At 50.7% G+C, this 27,117-nt stretch overlaps 1 protein-coding gene across 15 annotated transcripts in view; it reads right to left on the minus strand.

Annotated features, from left to right (window-relative positions):
• PTPRS (protein tyrosine phosphatase, receptor type S) overlaps positions 1-27,117 on the minus strand; it is a 97,542-nt gene that overhangs the window by 58,348 nt on the left and 12,077 nt on the right. For 9 of the 15 annotated variants that reach the window (XM_027903648.1, XM_027903636.1, XM_027903649.1 and 6 more), the window contains exons 2-7: positions 21,133-21,278; positions 20,084-20,225; positions 10,773-10,961; positions 7,275-7,283; positions 3,480-3,497; positions 865-975 (exon numbers count right to left, since the gene is read on the minus strand). In XM_027903648.1, coding sequence (XP_027759449.1) covers positions 865-975; positions 3,480-3,497; positions 7,275-7,283; positions 10,773-10,961; positions 20,084-20,225; positions 21,133-21,278 — 615 coding nt within the window. The remainder of the gene's footprint in view (positions 1-864; positions 976-3,479; positions 3,498-7,274; positions 7,284-10,772; positions 10,962-20,083; positions 20,226-21,132; positions 21,279-27,117) is intronic. The other 6 variants (XM_027903651.1, XM_027903645.1, XM_027903644.1 and 3 more) reach the window with 1 other exon arrangement.

Below are 27,117 nucleotides of genomic sequence, written 5' to 3' on the forward strand. Positions count from 1 at the left end.
TTTTTTTTTTTTTTGTTAGTTAAGTTTGTTTTTCAAAAAAAGCGAGAAGGACCAGCCCCGCTCTCCCATTACCAAAAGGGACTTTGCTGTGGAAAGATGTTAAACCAAAGCTACACACAAAATATCACAGGTCAGAGAGGTTAAAATAATGAAGAAAGCAGAGAGGCTGTTGGCCCAAGGGGTGGGAGAACATCGAGGGGGCATCGAGCAGAAGCCAATCCTCCCCCTGTCATCTGTTCCCCCTGCTACGGGGTGAAGGGATTGTCACTGAGGCAGGGGTGGCTGCTGGCCCTCTCCAGCTCTCCATGCCCAGTGTCCACTCCCAAGGAACCAGGGACAGTTTACTGCTGGCAAAGGGAAAACCAGCTGGGACTGAAGGGAGCAGTGACAATGCAACCTCCTGCTGCAACCTGGTGAGGTCTGGGGATACAGAGCTCCGTGGAAGGGGCTGAGAGGGTCCTCCCCTCCTCTCACACCCACACCAGCAGAACTGAAACATTCCCGCCTCCAGAGAGGGGATCCTTTGGGAGAAAGGGGGATTTGGGGGCCTCTCTGCAGCCAAAGTGATTCATTCCCCTTTTTGGGCTCTGCAGGCTGAAACGCTGGCAGATTTTGGGGGGGCACTGTTTTGGGTGGCACTTGGCTCCTCTGTGGGTGACACAGCCTTGCGCTGCTGGCGGGGCAGCAGGAGCCGCCGGCTACGGGCAGGAACTAGGGGCACATCGGGATCCCTCTGCAGGCTCTGGGGTCACCACCAGCACTTCCCCTGCTGGGGGGCCAGGATGGAATGGGACAGCTGGGACGAGGGAGGCCCGGGGTGGGGAAGGAGGGAGGTGTGTGCCAGTGAGCCGATGTGCTCCCTACCTCTCACGTAAAGGTTAGCGGGGGAGGAGTAGCGCACCCCGGCGCTGTTGCTGGCCACGCACTCGTACTTCCCCTGGTCGGTCTCCTCGCTGCTCTCGATCTGCAGCCCACCTGGGGAGAGAAGAACACCGCAGCACAGACACCATCATCACCACTTTGCTTTGAGAGACACTGCAACAGCCTCGGCGTTTTGCTGCCTCCTCCCTGGGAACGCCGAGCCCACCGGCTCGAGGCTGGGCTCAGTGTTATGGCTGGACACGTACCCGGCATGATGAGAGAATTTAATCCCCCCCCTCCCCGCCGTATCGGGAGTTACTCTTTGTCCTGAACCCATCAGCAAAAGCACCAAGTTTTGTGGCTTCTGCAATGCAGGCGTTCTGCACCAGAACTCCCGAAATCAGCCTCAATAATCCATATTACCGTGAGCCCCGGAAATCCATCAGCAGGCAGTTGACTTTTCCCTTGCTCAATTTGAAGCAGTGACCATAAAAGCAAAAGGCTTTGTCACCCACTGCCTGGGGAATTTCTATCACCAGCTGCCTTTGTTTTGTGCTCAAATACCTGCTTCCCAGGAAGCCTAAGGGAGATAAGAGTCCCTGTGCAAAGCCCCTTACTGATAGTGAATATTCCCCAGGGAAAACCCCTAAACACTGCACTGGAACTTCGAAATTGCCTGCGTGGTTTCCATCACCTAGGCCAAAAGGATTAAGGTTTTTCTTAAAGTTATACATTATTGCAGGCTACAAGAATACACCCAGAGCCCAAACTAAAGATTCCTGTCAGCAAATATGCAGAGGGATGCAGCATGGAAGTACATGGAAGAAAATTGCCTCATTTACCTCAGAAGGCTTCATCCCCGCAAAACTCCAGTTAAAATACATACTACATAAATTATTCAACAGGCTCTCAAATGTTTTATGTATTAGGAGTACATGATTATACTACAGATATGGACAGAGCTCACATGTGGTAAGACTCTTAACTCCCATCTCTGGGAAAAAAAAAAAAACAAAACAATACAACCCTAAATACAAAAACCAAACAATTCCAGCTCGGTGTAATAGTATTGATAAAATCTTAAGTGAGAAGAGTGCAAATGAGATCATTGTTGGGTGCAGATACAGCCTTTTCAGGAAGGAAAAACCAGCGTGTTCACTTGAGGAGGACACAGAGCTCACGTTCCTCTGCGTGTGCGTGGGTGGGAATGATCTTGGGGGGGGGAACGTGAGGCTGGGACAGTATTTAGGACAGGGATGGGGTGAGTGAGATTCCCACCAGCATCCACTGTGCCTGGGAGCTCCCAAAAGCAGAAAAGGCAGAGTTAAAAACCCAAAGAAAAAAAACCCCAAACCATCCGAGCCACTAAACCGAACGAAATTCATTCCAAAAGAATCTGTGGGTCTTTTCAGCATAACAAGAGTTAAAACCCAACCCAACCTCACTGAAGCTTCACACTGAGCCCCCAGCTGAGAGAAATTTCATATGGAATTACAGCTCCAGCTCTGCCTCAGAGAGCTCCACTTGGGTGGAGAGCTGGTCAGTGAGTTTTCCCAGAAATTTCTGTTCATTTGGACAAATGTGTGGGTTGTTTCCACCGGTTCCAGACAGGTTTGCTGCGAGGCTCACGAGCATCGCTTGTCTGAGTGCACACAGGGCAGATGAAGCCACTCTGCAGAGCAGGAAGGGAACCGTGGACTGCAGTGGGAAGCTTCCCAAGGGGAATAGGGACTCAACCCTTCCATCCTGCCCGCTTCCCACCCCCTTCCACCCTGCCCTCTGCAGCTCTGCTGGTCGAGGCAGTGGCAGAAATGACACTGCAGAGAGGGCGAGGAGCGTTCGGCACTTGTCAGGAGCCAGGAGAGATGATGTGTGAAAAACGTAAATCTCACCTACAGCACCTCCTGTTGCTTTTACCAGCAGAGAATTATGGAATTTTAAATGTGCCAGCGGACATAAAACCAAAGCAGGGTCTTCCAAGGGGTACACACCCAATTCCTTCTGCCTTTCAATGACAGCTTGAGGTCAAGTGCTTTTGGACTCCATTAAAGAGACAGTGCAGAAGCTACTTACCATGGATCTTTCCCAGAGAAACCTAAGGGTAAGAGAGTGGGGAGGAAGTGGAAAGAGGCTCTGGAGCCAAACAAATGAATAGGTTGAGCTGGTAAGTGCTGAAGATCTGCCTGAGCAAAGGACCGGAAAACTCTTGCCACCATCAGCAGCTTGGGAGCACTTTGCACCAATCAAGAGAAGGTCCTAAGTATTTACCAAGGCTTTGATAACATTTAATGCTCGAGATAAACTTCAGTCCTTCATAGTCCTGGAGAGATTAGCTCTTAAAATTCTGCCATAAATCTGAGGCAGCACAGCCAGAGACGTTATTAGAATAACAGTATCAGTATTACCAAGTGCACCCAGCAAACAAAAAAGGACATTATAACCATAGATAAAATAAAGACAGGTAGAAAAAAAAAAAAAAAGAAATATCCAGAGGTGAAGCAGGACAAGAAAACATAACAACACCACGAATCTGTATTGAGCACAGGGCAATGAAACGGGGTCTGAGTGGAGAGAAGTGTTTGGAGAGTGGGTGAGTGAGTGAGCTGGGGGTGTCTTACCTCGGATCGGTGTACCTTCTGCAAAGGAAACAAAGAAAATGAGTGAAAAGACTGTAAAACCCCAAACACCTGCACTGCCCGTGGGAAAAGGACCTGAGTCAAGGAAGACAGTTCCCAGTAGGAAACCTCCTGCTCTACCTCACCTTAAATAACGGGGACACTGAAGAGGGCTTGGTGTGCTTAGGGTAGGGGTGCCCTTGTAAGCAGTCCAATTCAGCTGGCTGTTTGCAGAGCCTCTGTGGCACCTGGCTTGAAAAGTCTTAAAACTGGCTCCATTTTGTTGCTAAGAATGCAAAGATAATCTTCAGGCTCTCAGCTAACATTACTGTTTGCTACTTGCAGAACATGTGATGACCCTGTGTTTACCTTCATCACTCCTGGGGAAAAAAAGGGCTGGCATTACGGCCCTGTTAGCCCAGACAGGGAGGGGGACATCCAGGACCTCGCATCACACCAAGCTGCAGGTTTGATCCCACCTTTGCTAGCAAATTCCCAGTTCCAAACTTTAGTTACTGGCACAGATGTGCAAGGAATTCAGGACATGTCCTGCTCGGGACCTTCAGTCATCCCTCACGGCTCTGCACAGGGACAGGGCTACCTGGGTACCTCCTGCAGCTGCTCTGGGACCCCCTGATGCCAGGGAGGAGGGGGCTGTATGGAGAGAGCAGTCCTGTTACACTGGCCTCCTGACTGCATCTTCCCTGGGTTATTTTATTCCAACCCCCTCCTGTTGTGTCCAAGAGCCCAACCCAAGCGTTCAGGTCTCTCCCAGGTGAGAGGGAGCGATGCTGGTGGGTGAACCAGGCCACAGTCAGGGGCAAAATCACTGTCCCCCCCCCTCATCTGACCTCCTGAGGTTGCAACCAAACCATCTTCCTTTGAAAACACGGCAGGTCCTTTTGCTCACGGGGGCATTCAAAAGTGTCACACAGCTTATCAAAGAAGGGGGTTCAGTTGGTGGGTTTTTACCCCCAATCCTGAGAACAGGGCAGATCCCGCAAGGCCAAGTATTTGTTGTCTCTCCCCAGGGAGAAATGCAAGAGTGGTGTCTCCTCTGCGGTGGTGACACCGCTGCCGCTCTGCAGCATCTCCCAGCCAGGGCTGTGGAGCACATTAAATGAGAAATATCAGCCTCTCCCCCTCTCCTCTCCCCCACTGAGGTACAGCAGAGTTATTACCCCTCTTTACACGTGGGGAAATCGAGGTAGAGGTGAAGCAACTTGCCCAAGGTCACGGAGGGAAGTCTGTGGCAGAGGCAAGAACAGGAGTCAAAGCCTCCTCCGTGCCAATCTTCTGCCTTAACCACCAAAAAAACCAACACCCTTCCCTCCTTATCCTTCAGCCCTGCTCATCCTTCTGCTGCGGTTCAATCCTCCATTCTCAGGATAGAAGGTAAAAATATAGAGATATTGATTACAGTTCATCTTTATTTTTCAAAGGAGCTGAGGGAAGAGAGGCATTCTAGTGTTAGGGATTAGACTCTAGTTAGACTCAGCTTCTAGTTAAAGAGGTTAGGTCATTGGCTAGAGAAAAGTTAGCATCTAGTTAGGGTTAGGAACTAGCTAAGGTTAATGAAGCAGGTTGGTTAGCTCTCAGGACAGAGGTTGGAGAGACAGCGCTTGGAAGAGGTGGGGGAGCGAGGACTTGGGCAGATCCCCACCCAGGAGATGGCAGGGAGGTTTAAAAAGCAAGAGAGAGAGAGAGAGAGAGAGAGAAAGCAGCAAAGGGTTATAGTTGAGTTCAGTGGAAATAAAAACAGCCTCTGATACATCCTTCTGTCTCAAAACTGGAGTGAAAATCTGCCATCTGTGGCACCAGTATGGAACAGGGTTAATGGGAAGAGGGGAGAGGAGGGGAAGAGACCCCAACATCACCCATGACTCGAAAAGCTTCTTTGGCCTTGGCTAAGCCTGGCAGTTTCCTGAAAAGTTCACTCTAATTGACAGGAGAAACATGCTAGAAGTTAGAGCTGTGCAAGCACAGACACAACAGCAGTGTTACCTTCTTGTGTCACTGCAGGCTAGCCATTCCCTGTTCCCTCTCAGCATCAGCCCTGCCCCTGGGAATGGGCTGTCAGCAGCTCCTGGAGACAGCGCTCTGGGAGAGCAAGATGAGCCAGGCAGCGGCACCTCAGGCTTTCCAGGTCTAACTCTGGCACACAGGTGAGGAGCAGAACAGGTTTAGGAAGATGCCCCTCACCAGGGACTGGAGGAGGGTTGGGCACAGAAATTCAGTCAGGATGAGTTTGATTAACTTGCACGGCAAGAGCAGCAGTTTGGGTGGTGGCCCACACACAGATGGTAGATTTTCACCGTTGGGAGTTTCACATCTAACCAGGTTCATGTTCAACGCAGGGGCAGCAGGAACGGTGCTGGAAGAGGGTGTGAACTCGACTGATTATTCTGAGGGACTCTGACAGGCCCTGTAAGGTTCGAGATGGGGTCGTAGGGGTGGAGGGGAGGACCCCGTGCTCAGTACCTGACTCGCCTGGTGAGCACGAGGGAGTGCACGAGGCTGCCCAGTGTCCAGGGCAGAGCAAGGGCACCAGCTCTGCAGGAGAGCTAAAGGAGGAACAGCTCGCACTGGATGCTGATTTTCCAAGTGAAAAGCTGGTTTTGAGATGCCACGTGCAAACTATTCATACTGCCTTCCACAGCCCTCCCAGGATCTGCAGGATCTGCCTATTTAGGGCAAATTTTGAGGCTGCCTGAGCCCAGATGGCCAGCCCAGGGTTTAGCAGCAGAGGCAAAAGGCAGCTTAAAGGTCTTGTCTCTGGATTATAAATGCCCAAGATGGTGCCAGGCAGAATTCCCCGTGCAGGTGTCCCCCTCTCTTTGACAGAGGATGGGGGTCTGCTCCCCACCATCCCTCCCCCTCTGATTCCCCACACGCTGTGCCGCCTCCGGATTCTCCAAGCCCTGAAAAGAGGGAGAGGAGGACAGTCACCATTGCCATGGCAATGACAGAAAACACATCCCCACCTTCTGTCGGGCCACGTGTGGGAACATGTGTGTGCTGAGCTCCTCTCCCCAGGGCTGGACGCAGCTTTCTGCTCCAAACAAGCGAGCAATCATCAAGGGAGCTCCCGCGATCGGAAAACTCCGGATCCTGGCTGACAGCTGCAATTCCTGCATCTCCACTAACAAAGGGGCACTTGGCACAGGCAGGAAATGTGACGTGTGAGCCCCTGCAGACGGGCTCCTCTGCCCTCTCCGGGGATGGAGAGGATCCAGAGGGGCAAAGCGGGGCTGGAATTTCTACCCTCAACCCTTCCCCACTGACCTGTGATTTACGGCTTCAATTTGGAAACGCTGCACCCCCACCTCTCCCTCCTGAAAATGCCAATAACCCTGTTAGATGTGAAACTCCAGGACCTCCTGCAGGTGTGAACACAATTATCACAGTTCCAGGGTACAAGCTATTGTGTAATTGGGGAATTCCAGGACAACTGTTGCTAAGAGACCGAAAAAAAAAAAAAAAATCTATCCAATGTTATGGAGGTTTATATTTAGCTGTTATCTCTTTATACAGATAAATTAATTGGAATTGTTATTACTATTCTTTTTTATTTTTATTTTTTTTTTGTAGCCTGCAATACCCCTGCAGAAATTAATTTAGAGGGCAGAACATCCCTACTGAAAGGAGTTAGTAGAAGAAATGCAGAGCATGCCTCTCAAGAAGCTGTTACAAAGGAATTAGTTTAAAGGGCAAGGGTTACAAATCTGCACATTAGCAGGTTTGGGGTTTTTTGGTTTGATTTTTAATTTTTTTTTTTTTTTAATTGAACAAACTTACCAAAGGTCTCTGAATGTTAAAAAAAGGTGAAAAACAAAGAAAAAAAAAAGAAAAGAAAAGAAAAGCTTGTTATAGCCAGTTACTTAGAAAACAGAAGACACACACACAAGACACAAAAGGTTTTAGTATTTCTGTGGTGAGGAGGGTGGCTGGAGGCTGCCTCCAGTGTCCCCCCTAGATGGCACGGCTGAGCAGAGGACACTGGCTCTGCCTTCTGCTTCAAATGTCCCGAGATAAGCAGAAACATCCATTTTCCAAGACCACTTAAAACTCCTGTACAACCCAGGTCTCTAAGGCTGAGACGTTCGTGTCGTCTAAGGCAAGCAGGAGCCCAGACAGAGCTTCTTCCCATTCTCCCCCTCCTGACCACTCAGCTTTTCACTCAGCCAAACCCCCGAGCATTAAAAGATTTCCAGCTGGTTGGGAAGTTTATCTGGAGACGGAAGAGGGGAGCAAAAAAAACCAGATAGAGAAAAGCCACTGTGGTTAATGAGATATCACGTGTTTCTTGATTAGATTGAAGGCCCATGTCACAAATGGGTCCCCAGGATGATGGGAATATAATGACTGTGGTCTCAGGGGCCCGTTTATGTTGCCAGCCAAACATTCAGATTTAATACAAATGAGAACCGAATCTGGACACGGTTCCTGATTTCGCAGAGTTCCCTGTATGGCATTTCACTTGTTCCTTTTAATGAATTCATTTGCATGTTTAGCACTAACTCATATATTGATAAAAATCCGGTTCTTAGCACCCTCTGTACTGCAGCAGCATGGCTGCCATCCTGATGACTTCATCTCCGGGGTGGAATTTGGGACTGTCCTGTCCTGCTGCTCCCTCAGCCTCTCCCAGACTCCATCAGGGAGCAACACAGGCACATGTTTGGGGACAGCACAGTCACTGGCTTCTACACTGAACCCCAGAATGGTTTGGGTTGGAAGGGACCTTAAACCCATCCAGTTCCACCCCCTGCCATGGGCAGGGACACCATCCACCAGATCAGGTTTCTCCAAGTCCTATTCCAGACAATTCCAGCCACAGCTTCTCTGGGCAGCCTGAAGCCTCACCACCCTCAGATGGGAAAATTTCTTCCTAAATCTTCCTAGCTCTGTTAGCACAAAGTGCAGTGACCAAGCTGTGATTCAGCAGCAGGGTCACTGCTCCTCCCTGCACCCCTGCTCCCAGAGGGCCCCTCAAACACCCTCAGTTGGGTGTAACTGGTGACCCCAAGGTTGGCTGGAGTTCCACTGGTGACCTGTGGGTGAAAGACACTGAAGCTCGTTAGCAGTGTCCTGGAGCATCCAATGCAGCAAAGTTTGTTTTCTGGAAAGATAAATGTATTAAATTAAGTCCTGACTTTAGCAGCTCAAACAGGCATCACCTCACGTTCCGGTCACAAATCCGTGCCTGAATCTTGCTCTGCCATGGTGTTAAAGAATCCTTTTCCACAGACCAAAGTGCTGACACAGTACAGATGACCCTAATGTTCAGATTTTGCACTTTCACGGGCCTTTCCTTGCAGAACATGCAAGTTCTGAAAGGCCACGGAAAGTAGAAACTGGAGAACTGGCAAGTCCCGACCGCCCAGGGATCTGCACTCCCTGCCACCCAGGCAACAGGTTCCTGCCCTGAAGGACAACAGGGATGCTTCAGGGTTTTACCAGTTTACTAATTGAAAGCAGCTGCAAATGAGATTAAATCTCAGCAGGTATCTTCTGATTTATCAGAAGGGCCAAGGGTTCACTCTGAGGTCAACCAATGCACTGGAATAAAAACGCAGCACTCAGGTGGCTCTGAGGAAAACACCAGATCAAAACCCAGCTAAAGAGTAAAGGCATTCTAGCAAGATGATGAATGTATTAAAAATAATCTGCCTGGGCATTACTCACACTTCAGTTCACGGTCACAGAGCATGATATAATTCTAGTTTACCTCTCATTATTTATGCTGAGTGATTTTTTTTATTTGCAATTGCCTCAGCTGTTATGATAAAACAGGGAGGTCAATCTCATCTGCGTTCGTGGGATTCAACAAGCCATTCTAATTCCACAAAGCAGTTTAAGGATCTGCTTGTAACTTTGCTTCACTGAATAAGGAGCATTTATGCAGGTGTGTAAAAGCTGCATTAAACTGGGGCTACGCTGAAGCTTTTCCACTGGTGGCCCAATGAACCAAAAATAATTATTTTTAGTAGAGTCTTCGCCAAAAAGGGCAAGACAAAAACCGGGTGGTTCCATGCTCTGATATTCAGATGCAGCAGGACATAGTCAAAACTGATTTTCCCAGAGCCAGCAGAGATCTGGGCAGAAGCAGTCGGTTATTACTCGACTGGACACCTTACAAAAGGTCTAATACAAACAAAGCAACCCCAGTGGCTTCACTGAAGCCTCTGCTTTCCCTACAACGATGCCTTTCTTTGCCAAAAAAAGACTTAAAAATGCTCCATCTCTCTTGGCCGAAGAAATCTTCTGAGCAGCTGAAGTGATGCTGGTCCTTGCTAGGTCCAACCTTGGACATGTTTTCTTTAGGCTGGGTCTAAGCAGTCAGTCCAAGCAGCAGGTGAAAAGGATTATTTCCTGGGTTAGTTTTTGTCAAGGGGTAAAACTTCCAAAGCTTGCCTCATTTTTTGCAGCTCTCAATGGGAGTGTTTTATCAGTAGTACTCAAAAATAAATCCACCTATGCCCTCCTTGCACACTCTCACTCAGTAAACTGGCAGATTTAACAAGTATAAAAACAGCTCCCGAAACGTGAATATTAAGAGATGTCACGTTGCCACAGACACACACACAAAAAAAACCAGCAAACATAAAACAAACAGGAGAGACAGATGGACAAGCAGATGGGGAAAGATGGAAAACTGACAAGAGCCACAGAGCTGGGGTACATCTGTTGGTGGGGATGGACTCCATGGGCAGAGCCACCGAGCGCTGACGGGTCACTCCGGAACACTCCCAGCGGCTCCACAGCGATGGCTGTGGGGTTGTGACACTGGAGAGATCCTGCAAGAGCTTCTTCTTCTTCAACACCAGCTTTGGGAGGCTCCACTTACACCACCATGCCTTGTCAGCAAGAGGCTGCCTGAGCCACGGGCCCCACACCAGGGGTGTGTGGCCTAAAAAGCCGTCTCTGCCACTGTGGTTCTTTCTTCCTTGCCCAGTTCTTGGGCTGAGGAGCAAACCCTCAGCTCCCCATCCAGGCCCCAGTTTCCCCCTGAGCTGCAAGAGCACCAAGATCCAGGGATGATAGCTACAGTGCCCTCTGGATGGACAGCAGCTTCCCTGCTGTCATTCCCTTCACGTCAGCTGGGCAGTTGGAGAAGGCCAGGGGGGCTCCAAGCGGAAAGAATGTGTAAGAATTCGAGTCCCAAAACAACAACAACAACAACAAAAAGTGAATGGCCCCATCCACAGCAGTGGGGCCTGTGTCTATCAGGCCTCTCCTCTGCTTCAGAAACCTCTTGGTCCCAACCCCTCCAGCCTCACAGCCAGGCCTTACCTGATCTCAGCTGTTTTATTCTCCCGTTGCTGGCGCTGGGGTCGACGGGCAGGAAATCTTTGAACCAGGTGATCTCTGGGTCGGGGTTCCCGCTGGCTGCACAGAGCATCGTGGCCGTCCGGGTCCGCTCCACCACCTTCAGCTGGGGCCCCATGTCAATGTTTGGGAAGCCAGGAGGCAACTGGTCCTCTGGAGGGGGGACGATGAAGGGAAGGGGTTAAACAGGGATCAGGGCAGTGAATGGAGCTGTTCAGTGAACGCACCAAGGAGAGCATCAGGCAGACTTGCAAGTTAAAGTAGTAAATGGTCCACATGTGGGTTGTGAAAACACACGATACAATAAAACGCAGCAGCTTGTCCATTTTATGTGATTATCTAACGTCCCACAAGAAGATTCTACACTTTAATGCCATTTTTAAAACCCTTTGGGGCACAGGAATGTGGACTCATAGAATCATTAAGGCTGGAAAAGACCTTCAGGATCACCAGGTTCAACCTTCGACCGAATCCCACCTGCCCACTAAACCATGTCCTCAAGAGCCATGTTAACTCATTCTTTGAACACTTCCAGGGATGGGGACTCCACCACTACCCTGGGCAGCCCCTTCCAATATTTAATCACTCTTTCAGTGAAGAAATTTTCCTAGTACCTAATCTGAACTACTTGGAACAACTTGAGGCCATTTTCCCCTTGTCACCTGGGAGCAGAGCCCAACCCCCATCTGGTTGCACCCTCCTGTCAGGGAGTTGCAGAGAGCAAGAAGGTCCCTCCTCGAGCCTCCTTTTTCCAGGCTGAGCCCCCTCCAGCTCCCTCAGCTGCTCCTCACAGGATTTATGCTCGAGTCATCGTGTCAAAGTTCCTCCAGGTGAAGCTCTGTCAGGTCAGTGACTGGCACTTAACTGGTTTTTACAGCAGAACTGTGCACAGGGGTGGCAAAGCTCCCTGCACTGCAGAGAACAGTCTGTACAGTCACAGTTAAAAGGAAAGGGCTCACCTTCCCCCCTCCAAACCTCACAGCACAAAACAAACTACACAGGAGGAATAATGAAAGAACCCACGTGGAAAGGGCTGTCAAAGACACAGTGGGACTGGGAGAGAAAGGAGAGGAAAATCTCATCCAGCTGCAGTGACCAGAGGGGACACACATAACAACAATATGCCAAGCGCTGTCAGCCAGGCTGTGATTTCGAGATTTATTAATTCCAAGTGCTGTGCCCTCCAAGCAGAGGGACGTGGCACCAGCACCCAGCAGAGAGGCTCAGCTGAGCTTCAATTGAGCTTCCTGCTTCTCTCAGTCCTGCCTTTGCCTTCCCTAATGAGGGTGAGGAGGGCAATCCTGACCAATGCTGACTAATTTGTGGTAACTCACACAAAACCCCAGTGCTTCCCCCGTGATATTTGTCACCACTTCTTAACTCCTGTGGAATGGAAAAGAGCTGTCTCGTGCTGGCTGATGCAGCTCTGGAACATGCCATTTTTTCCCCCCAGAAAGTGAGTGTTTGTGGGAGGGCAGCTTGGAAGGAGGATATCAGAACCAGGGATTTTCCATCATCTCAAATGAGCCGTGTCAAGGAATCTCAGCCTCGGGAGTCCGTGGTGTTGAATCCATCTCAAAAGCAGGTGAGGGAACAGAAGGGAAATTATAATACAGAGGATTTAAAAATGGTGGGATTTTTAAAAAGGCAACATCCACCCCAACCAGCTCCCCACTGAAAGCGATGGGAGCTCTCACAGCAGCACCAAGACGGGGTTGGAGCCCCTGGCCGTGGTTGGGAGCCACCCTGCCAACTGCCAGCACACCAAGAGCTCACTTCCTAAGGCTGGCACATGATGGATCAGGAGGAATGGAGCCAAACCACATATGGCTGAACCCAGAGAGAGTGGGACAAGAGTGGCCTTGCTGTGGTGGGTGCCTTTAGACAGAATCAGAACGGTTTGGGTTGGAAGGGACCGTAAAGATCATCTAATCCCAAACCCCTACTGTGAGGGACACCTCCCACTAGACCAGGGTGCTCAGAGCTCCATCCTGTAAGAGAAGCAGAATCACTAGATCCCAGCTCTACGTGAGCTCCAAACACATGTGATTTGGGCAAGAGCTGTTTCACTCTGCTGTGCCTCACACTCAGCTTCTAAAAATCTAGGAAATCCTGAAGGCACAGCTAAAGGTGTGTGCGAGATGCTCTGACACCTGAGGCCAAGAAACTCTGTCCAGCTCTGTTATTAGCAGTGCACAGCTACTGCAGGGAAAAAAAAAGAAGGATAAAATGCCTCAATTGTGTGATTAAAAATGTATATTGTTTCCTGCCTCTGACCATTGTTGGAGAGTTATAAAGGATCTACTGTGACTCACTGGAGAGTGAAATGTATTAACCACACCTCTCCTCATCGAGCACAGGAATCTGACCACAGACAGAACCACGTAGCATTAGAACTGCTCCAGTAATGCAGATCTCCCAGGATGGACAAACACTTGCACAAGGGGGTAATTTCAGCGAGTCACAGAACCACAGACTGGTTTGGGTAAGGAGGGGCCTTAGAGCTCATCCCATTCCACCCCTGCCATGGACAGGGACACCTTCACCTATCCCAGATTCCTCCAAGCCCTGTTCAACCTGGCCTTGGACACTTCCAGGGATGGGGCAGCCACAGCTCCACTGGGCAACCTGTGCCAGGGCCTCCCCACCCACCACAGAGGCAGCAACTTCTTCCTAATATCTAATCCAAACCTGCTTTCTGTCAGTTTAAAGCCATTTTTTCAGCTTCGAGCCATTTTGGTGCATCTGAAAGCCCCTCTAAAGCAGAACATTGCATCCTAAATCTGAACTGTGTGTACACACCCTCCCCCTTTAACCAGGCACCGAACCAGCCCTCTGAGCTCACCAGGCTGTGCTCGGGCACCGCAGGGCTCTCCAAACCTCCCGTGCTGCAAACCCCCAGCCCCCCAGGAGTGAGCTCAGGGCAGGGGTGGGGGCCCAGGGAATTGCTGTGCCTCTGCACAGCTTTCAGCCAGGCTTTTAACGTCTTCCCTTCCCTCCTGCTCTTTCCCCAGCCGTGCCCAAGCGGTGAGGAGCCGCTGCCGCATTGGCTGCAGATGACATCATTATTGATCACTGCTTCTATCCTGCTCCCTGGTGATGCTGCTCCACCTGCCTCCAACCCCAGCCCCTTCCTTCCATGTACCAATTAACCCACAGAGAGAATAACCCTCTGCCTGGCAGGGTGTGTGTGTGTGTGTGTGTGTGTGTGTGTGTGCTTGCACACGTGTGTGCGTGTGCTGGGGGAGGCCTGGTACAACTACTATTACCGAGTGTTTCTAATTAAACAAAAAATGTTAATCTTGCAGCACAATGTGCAGAATTCCTCTGAGTTTAATTAAAACAACTGCGACTAGAGGCGTGATCAGATTTGAGGATCAGATCATCTCTGAGCATCACACACTGCTCTGATTCAAGTGCTCAGATTTCCTTCCTGCCAGGGAAGTGAAACTGCCTCCATCCCCTAACAACTGGATTCCCTGTAATAATGCAATTACAACCTCAGCACAATCCCCACAAGACATGCACACACAAGCCCCTGCCACCCTCCCCATCAATCCCCAAACGCCACCCCAAGCCTGTTCCTGAATAAATAAGGAATGGTTTGGGTTGTGAATTCTCTTTCTGAAAGCGGCTCAGACAACTGCAGGAACAAAAGAACCAGACACAAGCTGGAGATGCTTCAAGGGCACATCTGGGCAGCTGCTGCTGCTGGAAACTGTGCTGGTTTATGCAGGCAAACACTTTCCTGCCTTGCAGTTGCCACATGAAGGGAACATCCCAACACCTTGTTCACACCTGAGCTCGGACCGAGCGGCTTAAGCCCCGCCCCAAAGCTGGTGAATCACCTCAAGGCCACTGAACCAAGTAGGGTGAGAAAGGATAGGGGAGGAGGGATGGAGAGAGGCGGGGAAAGAGCACTTCAGCCCTCATTTATAATAAATCCTACCCGAGGACACGCTCTGTGCTGGAGGACGCGCCTGGATCCAACCCCGGCACACAAACAAGGGTCCCCCAGCCCCAGCGAGGGGACAGGGGGTGCTCCCTGTCTCCTCATCACTCTGGAAGGTGGCAGCTCTGGGTTTAGTTAATTAGCTGTGCTGGAAATGAGGATGATAAAGGAAGATAAAGCAGTGTTGCTGCTGCTCTTTTTCCCCGCAGGGTGTGCACGGCTGGTTAATAATTTAGAGGAGAAGGAGGGTGTGAGCGTGTACAGATGCGCCATGGACTCGGTGCAGAAAGCCACGAGGATGCTCTGAAGGGGAGAGGAGGAGGGTTTTTTTCCCTCTCCTCTGGAGATCTGGATGCTGGATGGTCTCTACACAGTCGACTGTCCTCATTCAGGGTGGAAAACCAGGAACACAGAGACGAAGCAGCTCGAGTGACACGACTTTTTAAGCAGAATCAGGATCACAATCCAGCACTCCTGAACTTATTGCTGTTCTTTTCATTAAGTCTATGAACAGCTACAGCTGTCCTCTCCCCAACAGGTATCCTGGCACTATGTACCTTGTGGAAACTACATCAACAAGTTATTTCCACCTATGTGCCTGTACCTGTGCCTCAGGTACCTGTTATTTCCCAGCCAGACAATTTTAATGCAGGGAGGAGTCTCACTAACACGCTCTGGTGACTCCATTTCTTTGGAGCTGAAAGGTTTACTATGAAAACAGTAATAGCCTAACAATGTTATTAAAAAATTGTAGGCTCACAGGCAATAAATACACACTTAGATATGTGTGTTGGACTCCAAAATAGTGCAGGTAATGCCTGTATTCCCTAATGTGTCCCTGTGTGCCCTCCTTCTACAGGCATCTGAGTTAAAATGACTTTGATGTTATTCATAAGTTACAGAACTAATCTGCTGTCAACGTTGTCCAATTTTCAGGTCACTACAAGAAAAGCAAAACAAGTCAAGTTTGAAGAAAGACTGCCAGGAATTTTCCAAATGGCAAGGTAACATTTCAGAGGGGGCAGCTTCCCTCTCCCATGTGCTCCCCTGGGACTGGCTGTTCTCTGCTGAGCATCCAGAGCCGCTTGTTGTTTACCTTTGGCTGATTTAAAGCCAACAATTACACACAAGAACCAACAAAACAGCAGGGATCTTGCTAGAACTTTACACATGCCCACACCAGATGTGTTCCTGGAGTAGGAAATGTGTGAGGGAAATTCCGGGCTGCAAATGGTAGCGAAATGTCCGAATACTTCCTAAAACGAAATCAAGAGGGAATCACCAGAAGAAGTAGGTCTGAAAGGCTGCCCATAGCAGCCTCAATCATACTCCAGCAGCGAGTGCCACAGCCCTGACATGTCTAACAGCCCACTCTCCTCAGTTTTCCAGGGTGCAGCAGCCCTCAGGAACAGCAGGCAGTGGCCAGGAGGGAGCAGGCGATGGATCAGGGCGCAGTAAATCCTGTTCCGTGACATTGAACTGGACTAATCACTGGCTTTTATGGGAACATATTGCATTTACTAACAGCTCACAAGGGTAACCTCCACAGAACTCTTACCAGCTCCCACAGACTACTAAAGAATCAGAGGGAAAGTATAATCTGTGTACAGGAAGTAATAATAATCATCATAATATGGATCTGTGGATACAGATGATATAAATGTAGACACAGATAAATACAGACAGAATCACAGACTGGTGTGGGTTGGGAGGGATCTTAAAGCTCGTCTCATTCCACCCCCTGCCAAGAGCAGGGACTCCTTCCACTATTCCAGGTTGCTCCAAACCCCATCCAACCTGGCCTTGAACACTTCTACAGGTGGGGAGTCCACGACCTCTCTGTTTCTGTATCTGTCCCAGGACACACAGATACAAACGTCTTTCCTGGGAGTGGGGAGCTTGGAGAAACTCCACCAACTGAGAGCTGGATGTCTGTGCCAATTACCTTCCTTCCTGCCCAAGTTATAATGAAAAATAACAGCAGCTGGAGTCAACAACAACTGGAAAACGCTTCCCAAAACCAGTCTTCCTTTTCCCTTCGAGCTCTGCAGGAGTCAGGTTCGCAGGCACTCTGTCTAAGCCAGCTGTGGAAAGAACAGCCAGTCTCTGCAGCCCTACCAAACTGGGATCCCTGGAGAAGCAGAGCAGGAAGGACAAACCAAGCCAGCAGAAGAGCTGGTGGGAAGGGACTCCGTGTGAGTTGAACGCTGTCCATCACAGCTTTGCTTCTCAGAAGCTCCCAAAGGTTTCCTCTCCTGCAGTTTCCTGTTTTTAAGTGAAGGCACATGGGTTTCTATCAGGGTCTGATCCAGGGGTAATCACGTGGATAAGCAAGAAGGGGTTTACCCTCAATCCCTTCAGCAGCTGCATCTAGTAAGGAAGAATGTTTTATTTTCTCTTCCAGAAAGGGAAAATATTTTCTGTGTTATTTTCCATTCCTGGGACTGCCCTGGTGTTGAGGAAACCCTCTAATGCTCCTGCCCAAAGGTACAGACACGTATGTGTGATTACAACACACACCCAACAGGCTGCAGAGCTACTCCAAAGTGCCTCATGCAGTTTGCAGCAGCTGGGGCCCAGGTTTCTGTACTCCACGAGTGTGCCAGGGTACCAGGTTCTGCAAATGACAGCTCCCATCCATCTCCAGGCTGTGGAGCAGCCGTGGAGCAGCCCCCTCTCTGTGCTCAGCATCAGTTCTGCAAGTGAGAGAAGAGACAGAGAAGGAGGAGGAGGAGGCCATGCAGAGGAAGAGAGAAAAGACAAACAGGAGAGTGGGTGAGTGCAGAAGAGGGGAGGGGAAGGAGAGGCCCGGCTGCCAGCATGCTCACTTTGTCATGGTGGAGATCAGTGCATTTGGGCTTGGTGCTTTTAACTCTCCCAGCACTTAAAAATGCGGATAAAGAGGAGAGAATCTTTGCTGTGTGAAAGCTGAGGAACGATTAGGGATGGAATAACTCCAGCTGAGCAGGGAAGGGGAGGGTCTGCAATCAAAGCTGCTTCCCTGATGCTCTTCAGCATTGTCTTGGCCCACCCTACAGTTAATTCCTGCTCACTCAAGCTCCATGGACGGGTACCCTCACTGCTGCAGCACAGTCAGAAACAGAGACCCCAAACCAGCTCCCAGACAGAACAGGAGAGCTTGTGAGAGCACAGCACACAGTCAGAATGTCCTGGTGGGATCAGCAAAGGGTGGAAATAGTCAGGCAGTGGGAAGGTGCAGCCCCTGTGTTGTCATCTGTGCCCCTGGCTGACGTAGGGATGATGCTGATCCCAGAAGGAAGAAGAGCTGCACAAAGACACGTACCAAGAGCCCTGGTCCCTAAGGACAGTCCCTGAGCTCAGCTCAGCATTCCCATTTTGCTCTCCACAACTCCCTGGCAGGGGGCTGTGGCCAAGTAGGGGTTGGTCTCTTCTCCCAGGTAACAGGTGAGAAGACCAGGAAATGGCCACATGTTGTACAAGGTCAGGTTGGACATCAGGGAGAATTTCTCCACAGAAAGGGTTGGTAAACATTGGAAGGGGCTGCCCAGGGAGGTTTGGAGTCCCCAACCCTGGAGGTGTCCAAGGAATGCCTGGATGTGTCACTCAGTGCTCTGGGCTGGGGGACAAGGTGGGGATGGGGCACAGGTTGGACTCGATGATCTTGGAGGTCTTTTCCAGCCTCAATGATTCTATGATTCCATACCCTGCAGCTTGCCCTTGGTGGAGAGAGCCTTAAAACCACTGTGAGAATCCAGGGGATTGCTGAGGGCAGCAGCTGGAGGAGAACCCTCCCTGGACACTGCTCACAGGGTACAAACTTTGACTTTGACTGCAGGGGCTCTTCTCCCAAACTGTCACAGCTCCCAAGGAATATATGTGGGAATAAGTGTGAGGAATAAGGCTCCCAGCCCTCTGGGATAACCACAGTTAGACACACTCCTGTCATCCCGCGCCATTCCAAGCTCCTGACAGATCCATCCCACCACGCTCCTCGAACAGAAGGGTAAATGCCACGCCAGGCAGAGGAGCTGCACTGAGATCTGAGTGCACCTACACAAATCTGTCAGGCATGACTGGACCACGGGCCCACCTCCAAGGCAGCACAGAGCCTGCCAGGTGGGCAGCAGAAGGGATATTCCCTGCCCCAGTGGGGGGAGGTCGAGGGTTTTGCCGTGTGCCCCTCAGGTCTGGTCTCTGTTTTCCTGCTCTACATTTGGGACGTGCCCACCAGTTTCGCTCTGCAGCATTAAGGACGTGCTTTGCCGCCTTGTTCAGACAAAAGGATTTCAGAGGAGCGCTGAAACGGCTGAACAAAACGCCCACGGGCAGAGCTACCACTCGGCCTGAGGGTCACAAGCTGCCTGGAGCTCCTGAGTTTGCTGTTAGATGTGGCCACTGCAGAAAGGAAGGCTCTTACTCCCTATTAAAAAGCCCATGGCTCCATCCACAGCCAATGCTCCCGAGCTAAACTCTTCTGGGAGCTCTCAGGCAATTCTCCACCACCTCCTTCCTGCCAGGATCACCCGTGGTTTGAACACAAAACACCGCTGATGGGTGTTCTAAACCCTAAAATGGGTCAGTTTTAGCACCCAACCTCGCTCAGCCGTTCACACAGCGATTTTAGGGATCTCCAGGGTAGTAACAGCAAACATCCAGAGGCATCCAGAGCAACAGCATATTGTTCCCTCCCCCACATCCAGTTCAGGGAGCATATTTCAAACAGATGACATGAAGGAGGCATCCCTGTAAACATTCTCTGCAATGGGGACGAGTGGAAAAAAGAATCAGAACAAAATGGAGAGGGGAACTGTTTTCCTGGAGAGTGCACGGAGCAAAAGACCTCTGGAAAGAGGGAAGATGCCCAGAAGGAATCTAGCACGAGAAAAAGAGGTTGCCATTGCTACCAACTGTGTGAAAACCCATGCAGATGAAAAAATCATCTTAACCCCAGCCCATTAAGTGATTCCTCAATGAAAAAGGTTTTCTTGGTGCCACATTTCTGAGGAGAATAATGAAGAGTTTCTGGTGCTGCTCCTGAACCCGGGGAAGGAATTTTTGGAGGGGAGGGAAAATCATAGGAGTAGCAGGATAATTCAGGTTGGAAGGAACCTCAACATGTTATCCAGTCAAACCCCTCTGAAGTGGTCCAGTTTCAGCTTTGTTTCTCACACAGCAATTTTTGCATCTCTCTGGGGTAAGGACAGCAAACAGACCTGACAGGTCAGAGCAAACCAGAAACAGGAGGACTTTGTGCCTCGGCCATGCATTTTTTTAACAGCCTTCCCACCCAGCTCGAGGGTCCCACTGTGAGCCTGGCACAGGGCAGGCAGGGGGTCCTTACCTCGGAGCACGGTGAGCTTGGCATGGACAGTGACCTCCCCATGAGGGTTCTGAGCAACACACTCGTAAATGTTCTCGTCCCGGGGAGTCCGGAGGGGTTGGATCCTCAAAACAGCACCTGCACTTTCATCAAATTCGATTGTCTGGGGGAGAAGGGAGACACAACACAGAGTAAGTCTCCTTGGGTTGCAAGTAGAAGCTTCTAAGGAGACACACACGGCCCCAAACACGCTCCAGCAGCGGCCCCACAACCCTTACACGCGGTTTTTTTTAACAGCCTTCCCACCCAGCTGAAGGAAGGGAGAAGCTGAAGGGTTCCACTGTGGTGGATCCCACCGTGCACAAGTCCCACCATGTGCATCTCAAAGGCTCTGAAAAGAAGGGGCCTCGGCGGTGGTTGTGTGGGGTGGGTGTTCGGAGCACAACTGGGATGAAGGAGGAGGAAACGGAGCAAAGGAAAACAAAATCAAAACGAACCCCCGCCTTGTTCCTCCATCTGCAGAGGCAGCTGACACCACAAAGCTCCTCTCAGCGCACAGCTGCCTGGCAGGGCTCAGTCCCACAGCAAATTCCACAGGATGACCTCCCAGTCCCTGTTCCTCCACTCTCCTTTCTATCTAAACAATGCCAATTGCTTGGGTCTGGTTGCCAACAACTGGGATGTTTACTCCAGGCTGTCCCAGGATTAAAATACTGAGCCATGGATGGGGATGAAAGGTGCATTTACAGAGATGAAGTACCACCAGCTTAGCTGGGGTCTCTTAGGGAACGAAGAAGTTATATTATATCCCAGGAAGGGGAAAAAACCCCCCAAAAAACAAAAGGAAAAACTCCAGTAACATAAGTGAGCCAAGTGCTCTCTTGCTTTGGAACAAACCCAGCTGTTGACATGGCCAAGACCCTGCATTTCACTCCTCCTGCTGTTAAAACTCCTCCCCTTCCAAATTTCCCTTTATTATCAGGTCTGAGAAGGGCCCAAGAGGAGCAGTGGCTGCTTTGTGTCAGTCTCTCTCTCTTCACACAGGCACAGATTTCGAGGGCATCTCTTACCTCAAACCTCTGAGAGTTCACTTTCTTCCCTTTCTTGTTCCAGGTGACCCGTGGCTTTGGGTCTCCAGTCGCTTGGCACACAAAGGAGGCCACCCCTCCTGACACACCAATTTGGTCCACAGGTTTTTTAATGAACACAGGGGGACCTTTGAGAAAAAAAAAGAAATATCATCGTTGGCACGAGGAAAGACAAACTCTCATAAACACTGTTTGTAATTAATAACAGCATTGTCACTGCCACTCTTAATAACCCCAGGTGAAATTAAACCTCTTGGCCTTGTAGGAACAAAGTCTTTACCTTCTTTTTACGTATGAAGAAGCTCCAGCTGGAAATAATTAAGGGTCTGAGGCTACAAAGAGATTTCAATGTTGCAAAGCCTCTTTTACTCCTGAAAAGTGGACTTTTAAATTGTTTTGCACAGGGGAAATTGCCCTTTCAAAGCCCATGTAATGAGAAGCACCGAAAGCTGGTAGAGCTGAAAACAACATCTAGAAACACTGAATTGCACTCCCCAGGTCCAAGAAAAGGACCAAAACACCAAGGAATGGGGGAGATTTATGGTAACAAAGCCAAGACAGGGGGAGAAGGTGGGAGGAGGACCATGAAGTAGATGAAGCAGGACTTGGCACAAACAGCGCTTGAGGATGATGGTGTGAAACAGGCTGGTGCCAGTGGCTTTAGGATGTGAAACATCCTCCTTGGCTTGTAGCACCTCTGCTTTCATCTGCAAATCTTCCCCTCACGGGTACATTCACACAGGTACGTCATCCCCTGGAACAGGAGACTTGAGAGGACACAGCCCAACAAACCCAAGCTGTGATCTCCTCAAAACAGCCCAAACTGTCCAGCCCAAGAGCAGAGCCAAGCCTGCAGTCCCTCCTGCAGCTCCCCTTCCCCTCTGCCCAGCATCAGAGAGCCCGGGAAAACAGGGAATTCAGGCTGCTGAAGGAAGGAGCTCCTCGAAACTCCTCTCAGCAGCTCCACCCAGGCTGTTTGAGCCAGCCCAGGCCCAAAGGAACAGCACCTTCCACCCCCTTCGAGCATCTGGGCAAGGATGGGAGGATGCTGGGATGGGTTTTCTGACCGAGGAAGGTGCCAAGGGGCTGCTCATGAGAGGAAGCCGAGGCCAGGAGCGTCCATGCAGAGCCCACACTGCCTCTCCCCTCTGGGAATCCTCCTTCCGTGCTCCAACCTGTTTTCCTTGTGCAGCTTCCTCTCATCTAGTTAGTTTAAAATTTATTGAAATATTTAAATCACAAGGCCGCAGCTGTGTTCAAATAAAATCACTCAGATCATAAAGTTGCCGTCTGTTTTTCTTGAGAAAAGCGGGGCACGTGACTCTGAAATGAGTGTATTTATCTGTACATTCTCAGAGTCTATAAAATAGGATGCAAACAGCCTCCCACAGGGCTTGACAGGAGGGCAAATGGTAGCTGGAGAGAAGTCTCCAGGGTCTTTTAGGGGTCAAAAGACAAAAGGAAGCCTTCCCCCCTTCCCTGCCTGGCATGGCCAGCAGTATATAAATAAAAGGCACTGAGCAAGCTCATGTGATGCAATCAAGCATTTGTTTCCATGCTGGAGGTAAATACAATTTGCTGGAGCTGTTTACATCCCACCGAATGCTGTGTGTACAAAGCATCACATTTATAAATATCCAAATCTATATTTAGAGGTCAGAGTCTTCTTTGCAATGTTACAGCTAAAGGTTATAAAGCAAGTCCCACCGGAGGAACTGGCACTGGGGGATCTGTCTTCCGTCTGAGAAAGGTAAAACCCAAACTTTGCTCCAGGCTAAAATATAAATGCTCACTCTGCCCACAGCCTGACTTCCTTCCTCTCTTCACCTCCGCTCGATATCTGAGGAGTTTGCAGGAGTCAATTCTGAAGGTACAGCTAAAAACATCCAGGGCTTTTAAGAACACTTTATTGATGCAAGTTCATTTCCTAAAATAAAAGCCCCTAATAAACCTTAATGTCAGGTGTACATTTAAATGGGTGCAGTATGATGAGAGCTCAGCCCAGGAGAAAAACAAGGTTCTGTTTCCATCCCAAAGAAAGGGATGGCGTTCCAGAAAACAGTCAGCTTGGAGTCATTGCTCAGCATCCCTTTCTGGGGTCCTGTGTCACCTCAGTGTGTGGTGATGGGGAAGCTGAGCTGTCTGTGAGCAGGTTTTTTTCCTGAGCTCCCTGCAATTCCCAACTGCCTACGAGAGACTCACCGTTAGACAGCGAGAGACAAAAGGAACCAAACAAAAATCCCCCACCAAACAACCCATCCGGCTTTACTACTCACTCGCAAAAAATGGGTGAAAATCCGAGCTAAATTGCTGGATTTTAAAATTGCCCAAGCCTCTGAGCTGCAGATTTGATTCCTCCCCCTCCGTGCTCTCCACCCCTGCACCCCCAGTCACTGCAGAACTTGTCACCAGCCCACGCCGAGCTCAGAGCAACCCTCTCCCCTCTGGGAAGAGAGAGCCAGCGCTATCACAGGCGAGGTGGTGGTGATGATCCAAGGTGGTGATGATCCAAAGCTGAGACCAATCCCTCGGTGCTGCGTAGGACCCGCACAGCTCTGTGCCAGAGCCAGGTCCAGCTTGCAGGGAGACACACACGCTGCGAGCTGAGCCTTCAGCTCTGCCAACGGCTCTGAAAGCCTCCAGGAGCAGGGACGAGGTGCCATGTGAAACACTAACCCAGCCCACTCAGAGGGTCTGAGGTGTTTCCCCTCCTTTGCCAAGAATGCAGGACCTCAGCTTTAAATAAATAAATAAATAAATAAATAAATAAATAAATAAATAAATAAAAATCAAATAAACACAGTTTCCAGATGGACACATTTGCAGTCCGGGGGATTTTGTATCACCTCACCAACCTCCCTTCACAGAGAGCTGCAAACAAGTCAGGTTTGAAAAGGCTGAGTCTAAGCTCCACCAGTCCAGTGGTCACAGAGATTTTTTTTTTCCTCCCCTTTCTCCGATTTGCAAACCAGCAAAACCTTTTTTTTTTTTTTTTTTTTTTTTTTTTTTTTTTTTTTTTTTTTTTTTGTGTGTGTGCAGTATCAAGGCAGGAATGGAAAAATCTGGAGCTTAAAAGAATTTTCCTACTACAAGAGGCTTCCTGCGGGGTCTGGGTCTCCGGAGGGAAGGTTGAAAAGACCGGATGGCTGCTGTGTACCTGTGATCCTTCTTTACAGCTTAATGGAAAGCCATCAAGTCAAGCTGAACCTTTCACTCCTGCCCACCTCCTACACACTTCCCAAAAGCAACAGCCGGGGCAAGCAGCACGCTGGAGAGCTGCCACGGCCTGCGAGGAGGAGGCACCTATCCCTCAGCCATCCTTGCGCCCTGTAATTGCTCCAGCACACGCTGAGTGCCCTCTGGTCTCACCTCTGCCACCCCTGGCAGCTGCTCTGACCCTGCCCCCTGTGGTTCTGATGGATGTTCCGGGAGCTGACGGGACCCCGCGCTCGCCTTCCCGTCACCCCACGCAGGCACCCTCCTGTTGGTGCCACTTCCCAAATCACAGGCCTGGAGAACCACAGGCAGCGCTGGCTGATCTCCCCAGATTCACGGGATCATGGAATCTCAGCCCCATCCAGTGCCACCCCCTGCCATGGGCAGGGACACTTTCACCTACCCCAGGTTGCTCCAGCCTGGCTTTGGACACTCCCAAGGATGGGGCAGCCACAGCTTCTCTGGGCAAACCTGTGCCAGGGCCTGCCCACCCACCCTCAAAGGCAACAAATTCCTCCCAATATCTAATCTAAACTACTCTCTTTCAGTTTAAAGCCATTTTGGTGCATCTGAAACACGTCTAAAGCACAATGTTGCACCCTAAATTTGAGCAGTGTATACACCCATCTTTTCAGGATTCTACCGCAGACCTTGAGAAGAAGCTGTGAGTTGAGAAGAGTGGGGGTCTCTACTCATCCCCCAGGCACACGGTATGGATCAGCCCACGTGCCAGGGCTGCTCACTGAGGCAGTTTCCCCACTGAAGAGGAAGATGCTGGTGCCTCCTCTCCCCTCCTCTTCCCTCCCTTCCTCTCCTTCCCTCTTTCCTGCGACACCAAAAGCAGGAAAAGTTCTTTGAACGCGGCCACGTACACAGATGACACAACATTCTGAGCAGCTTTACAGCAAGGGAGCTGGAAGGATGTAGGAATGGGGGGAAAGGAGGGGACATCTCAGCCTTTAAACCCAAATGTCCCTTGGGAACGGCTGCCACGGTGAATAGCGGGTGATGGACGAGCAGCGAGGGAGACAGGCCGGCCACCATATGCCTGTCTGAAACATCAAATGCCAAGGGCAGGGAAAAGGGGTGGAGAACCCAGAGGTGGTTTGAGGGGTGGGAGAGAGGCAGGAGCACGAATGAGCTCCACATATCAGAGCTGACATCTGGCAGGAGCGGGATGAGGGGGAATGAAAAGAAAGAGCCAGTTATGAGGGTGCACCAGGGTCCCTCTGCCACTGAGCCTGGTCAGGGCAGGGTGTCCCTCCTGTGGCACTACAGGAGGGATCAGGAGGTCAGGGGTGCACTGAGCCTCACAGACCACACAAAGGCAAGGGCAGCTTTTTCCACGCCACCCCAGTACACTCCAGCCCCAAAACTGCTGCTCCTTCCTCAGCTACACCTGCCAGCTGGGGGGCAATCCGAGCAGAAAGCTGCTTCCACGAGGAGAGGGACAACATGTCCCCTTCCAGCCACTTCCCACAGGCCTGGATGTGTCACCATCACAGTAACAGGCCTGTCTGGCCCCACCAAGTGCCCAGGAAAAGGTTGGAGGATGGTCCCTGACCACATCACTGGGTATTTGCCCCAGTGTGTGTGATGCTGTCCCTCTGTGCCCCACGCTCCCCCTGCGGGGGGGATGCACAAGCGCCTCTGCACCTCTGCCTCCTCCTGACCCCCATCCCAGCTCTCTCCCTGCACCCTCAGCCCCACAGCTGGGGACCTGCTGCTGATTTCAGACGGCAGAACCCACCTCTGTGCTCAGCACCTCCCATCAGCTCCTGCCACCCCCAGGGAAGCACCTCAACAATGGACCTCAGATCAAGACAAAGCCACTTGTTCTCCCATCTGGCCGCAGAGCAGAGCAGCGGGAGCCCGGCTGAAAGGGCCCCTCGCCCACAGAGGCAGCAATCCATGGAGACAAAAGCAAGCCAGCCACAAAACACGGATTTTTGAAAGGTTTTGCTTCCATTTTTGGAGCCCCTCGGTCCCCGCTGACAGCTCCGTGGAAGCCCACGCGCCCATCCTGCCGGCACACAAAGCGCCGCTTTCCAGCTCCTCCTTCTCCAGTGAGTAAACCCTCATTATCCCACCCTGGGGAAGGAGCAGGCTCTCCACTGCACCCCAGAGTGCCACAGGAACCAAAGCAGAAGCGAGGGCACAGCGGGAAGGCCATTTTCCTGCCACTTGGCCGGTTTATGAGTCTTCCTACGCACACTCCCAGCCGTTCCTTTTGCTCACCGCTCCTGTTTGACCTTCAGCAAACAGCCCCGTGGTGCTGAGCCCAACATTTCCCCGTGGATCTGCCCACTGTGAGTGTGCCCACGCTGCAGGAGAGATTCAGGGCATGCTAGCCAGTGACAACCTTTATCCTCACCCTAAAACGCTCAGCAGATGGAAAGTCACCCTTTTTTGTGCACGCAGATCAGACACACACCTTTCAAAACAGAGGTAAAAGTTGAGGCCACGAAGCCATTTGTGGTCAGTGTTATTTTGCCATTAGTTGCACACCCCACTCTGCTTTCCCAGGCTGCAGATTGTTCCCATAGTTGGGATTCAGATCTCTGGCTCTGGTGCAAAGTCGGCTGACCTTGGGAACTCGCCCTTCCCCACACCTCAGGCTGCCACACGTAGCGGGGAGGTGACAACCCTCATTTCTCACACCTGCCTGTCTGTCTTGGTCTAGACACTACACGCAGTTTGGAGCAGGGATGGTCTCGGAACAGCTCTGTTCAGCACTCAGCACCCCGGGTG

Source organism: Empidonax traillii, unplaced genomic scaffold, assembly GCF_003031625.1.
Source record: "Empidonax traillii isolate 1590-97213 ecotype Southwest subspecies unplaced genomic scaffold, ASM303162v1 scaffold986:size372637, whole genome shotgun sequence".
NCBI classification, from domain to species: domain Eukaryota; kingdom Metazoa; phylum Chordata; class Aves; order Passeriformes; family Tyrannidae; genus Empidonax; species Empidonax traillii.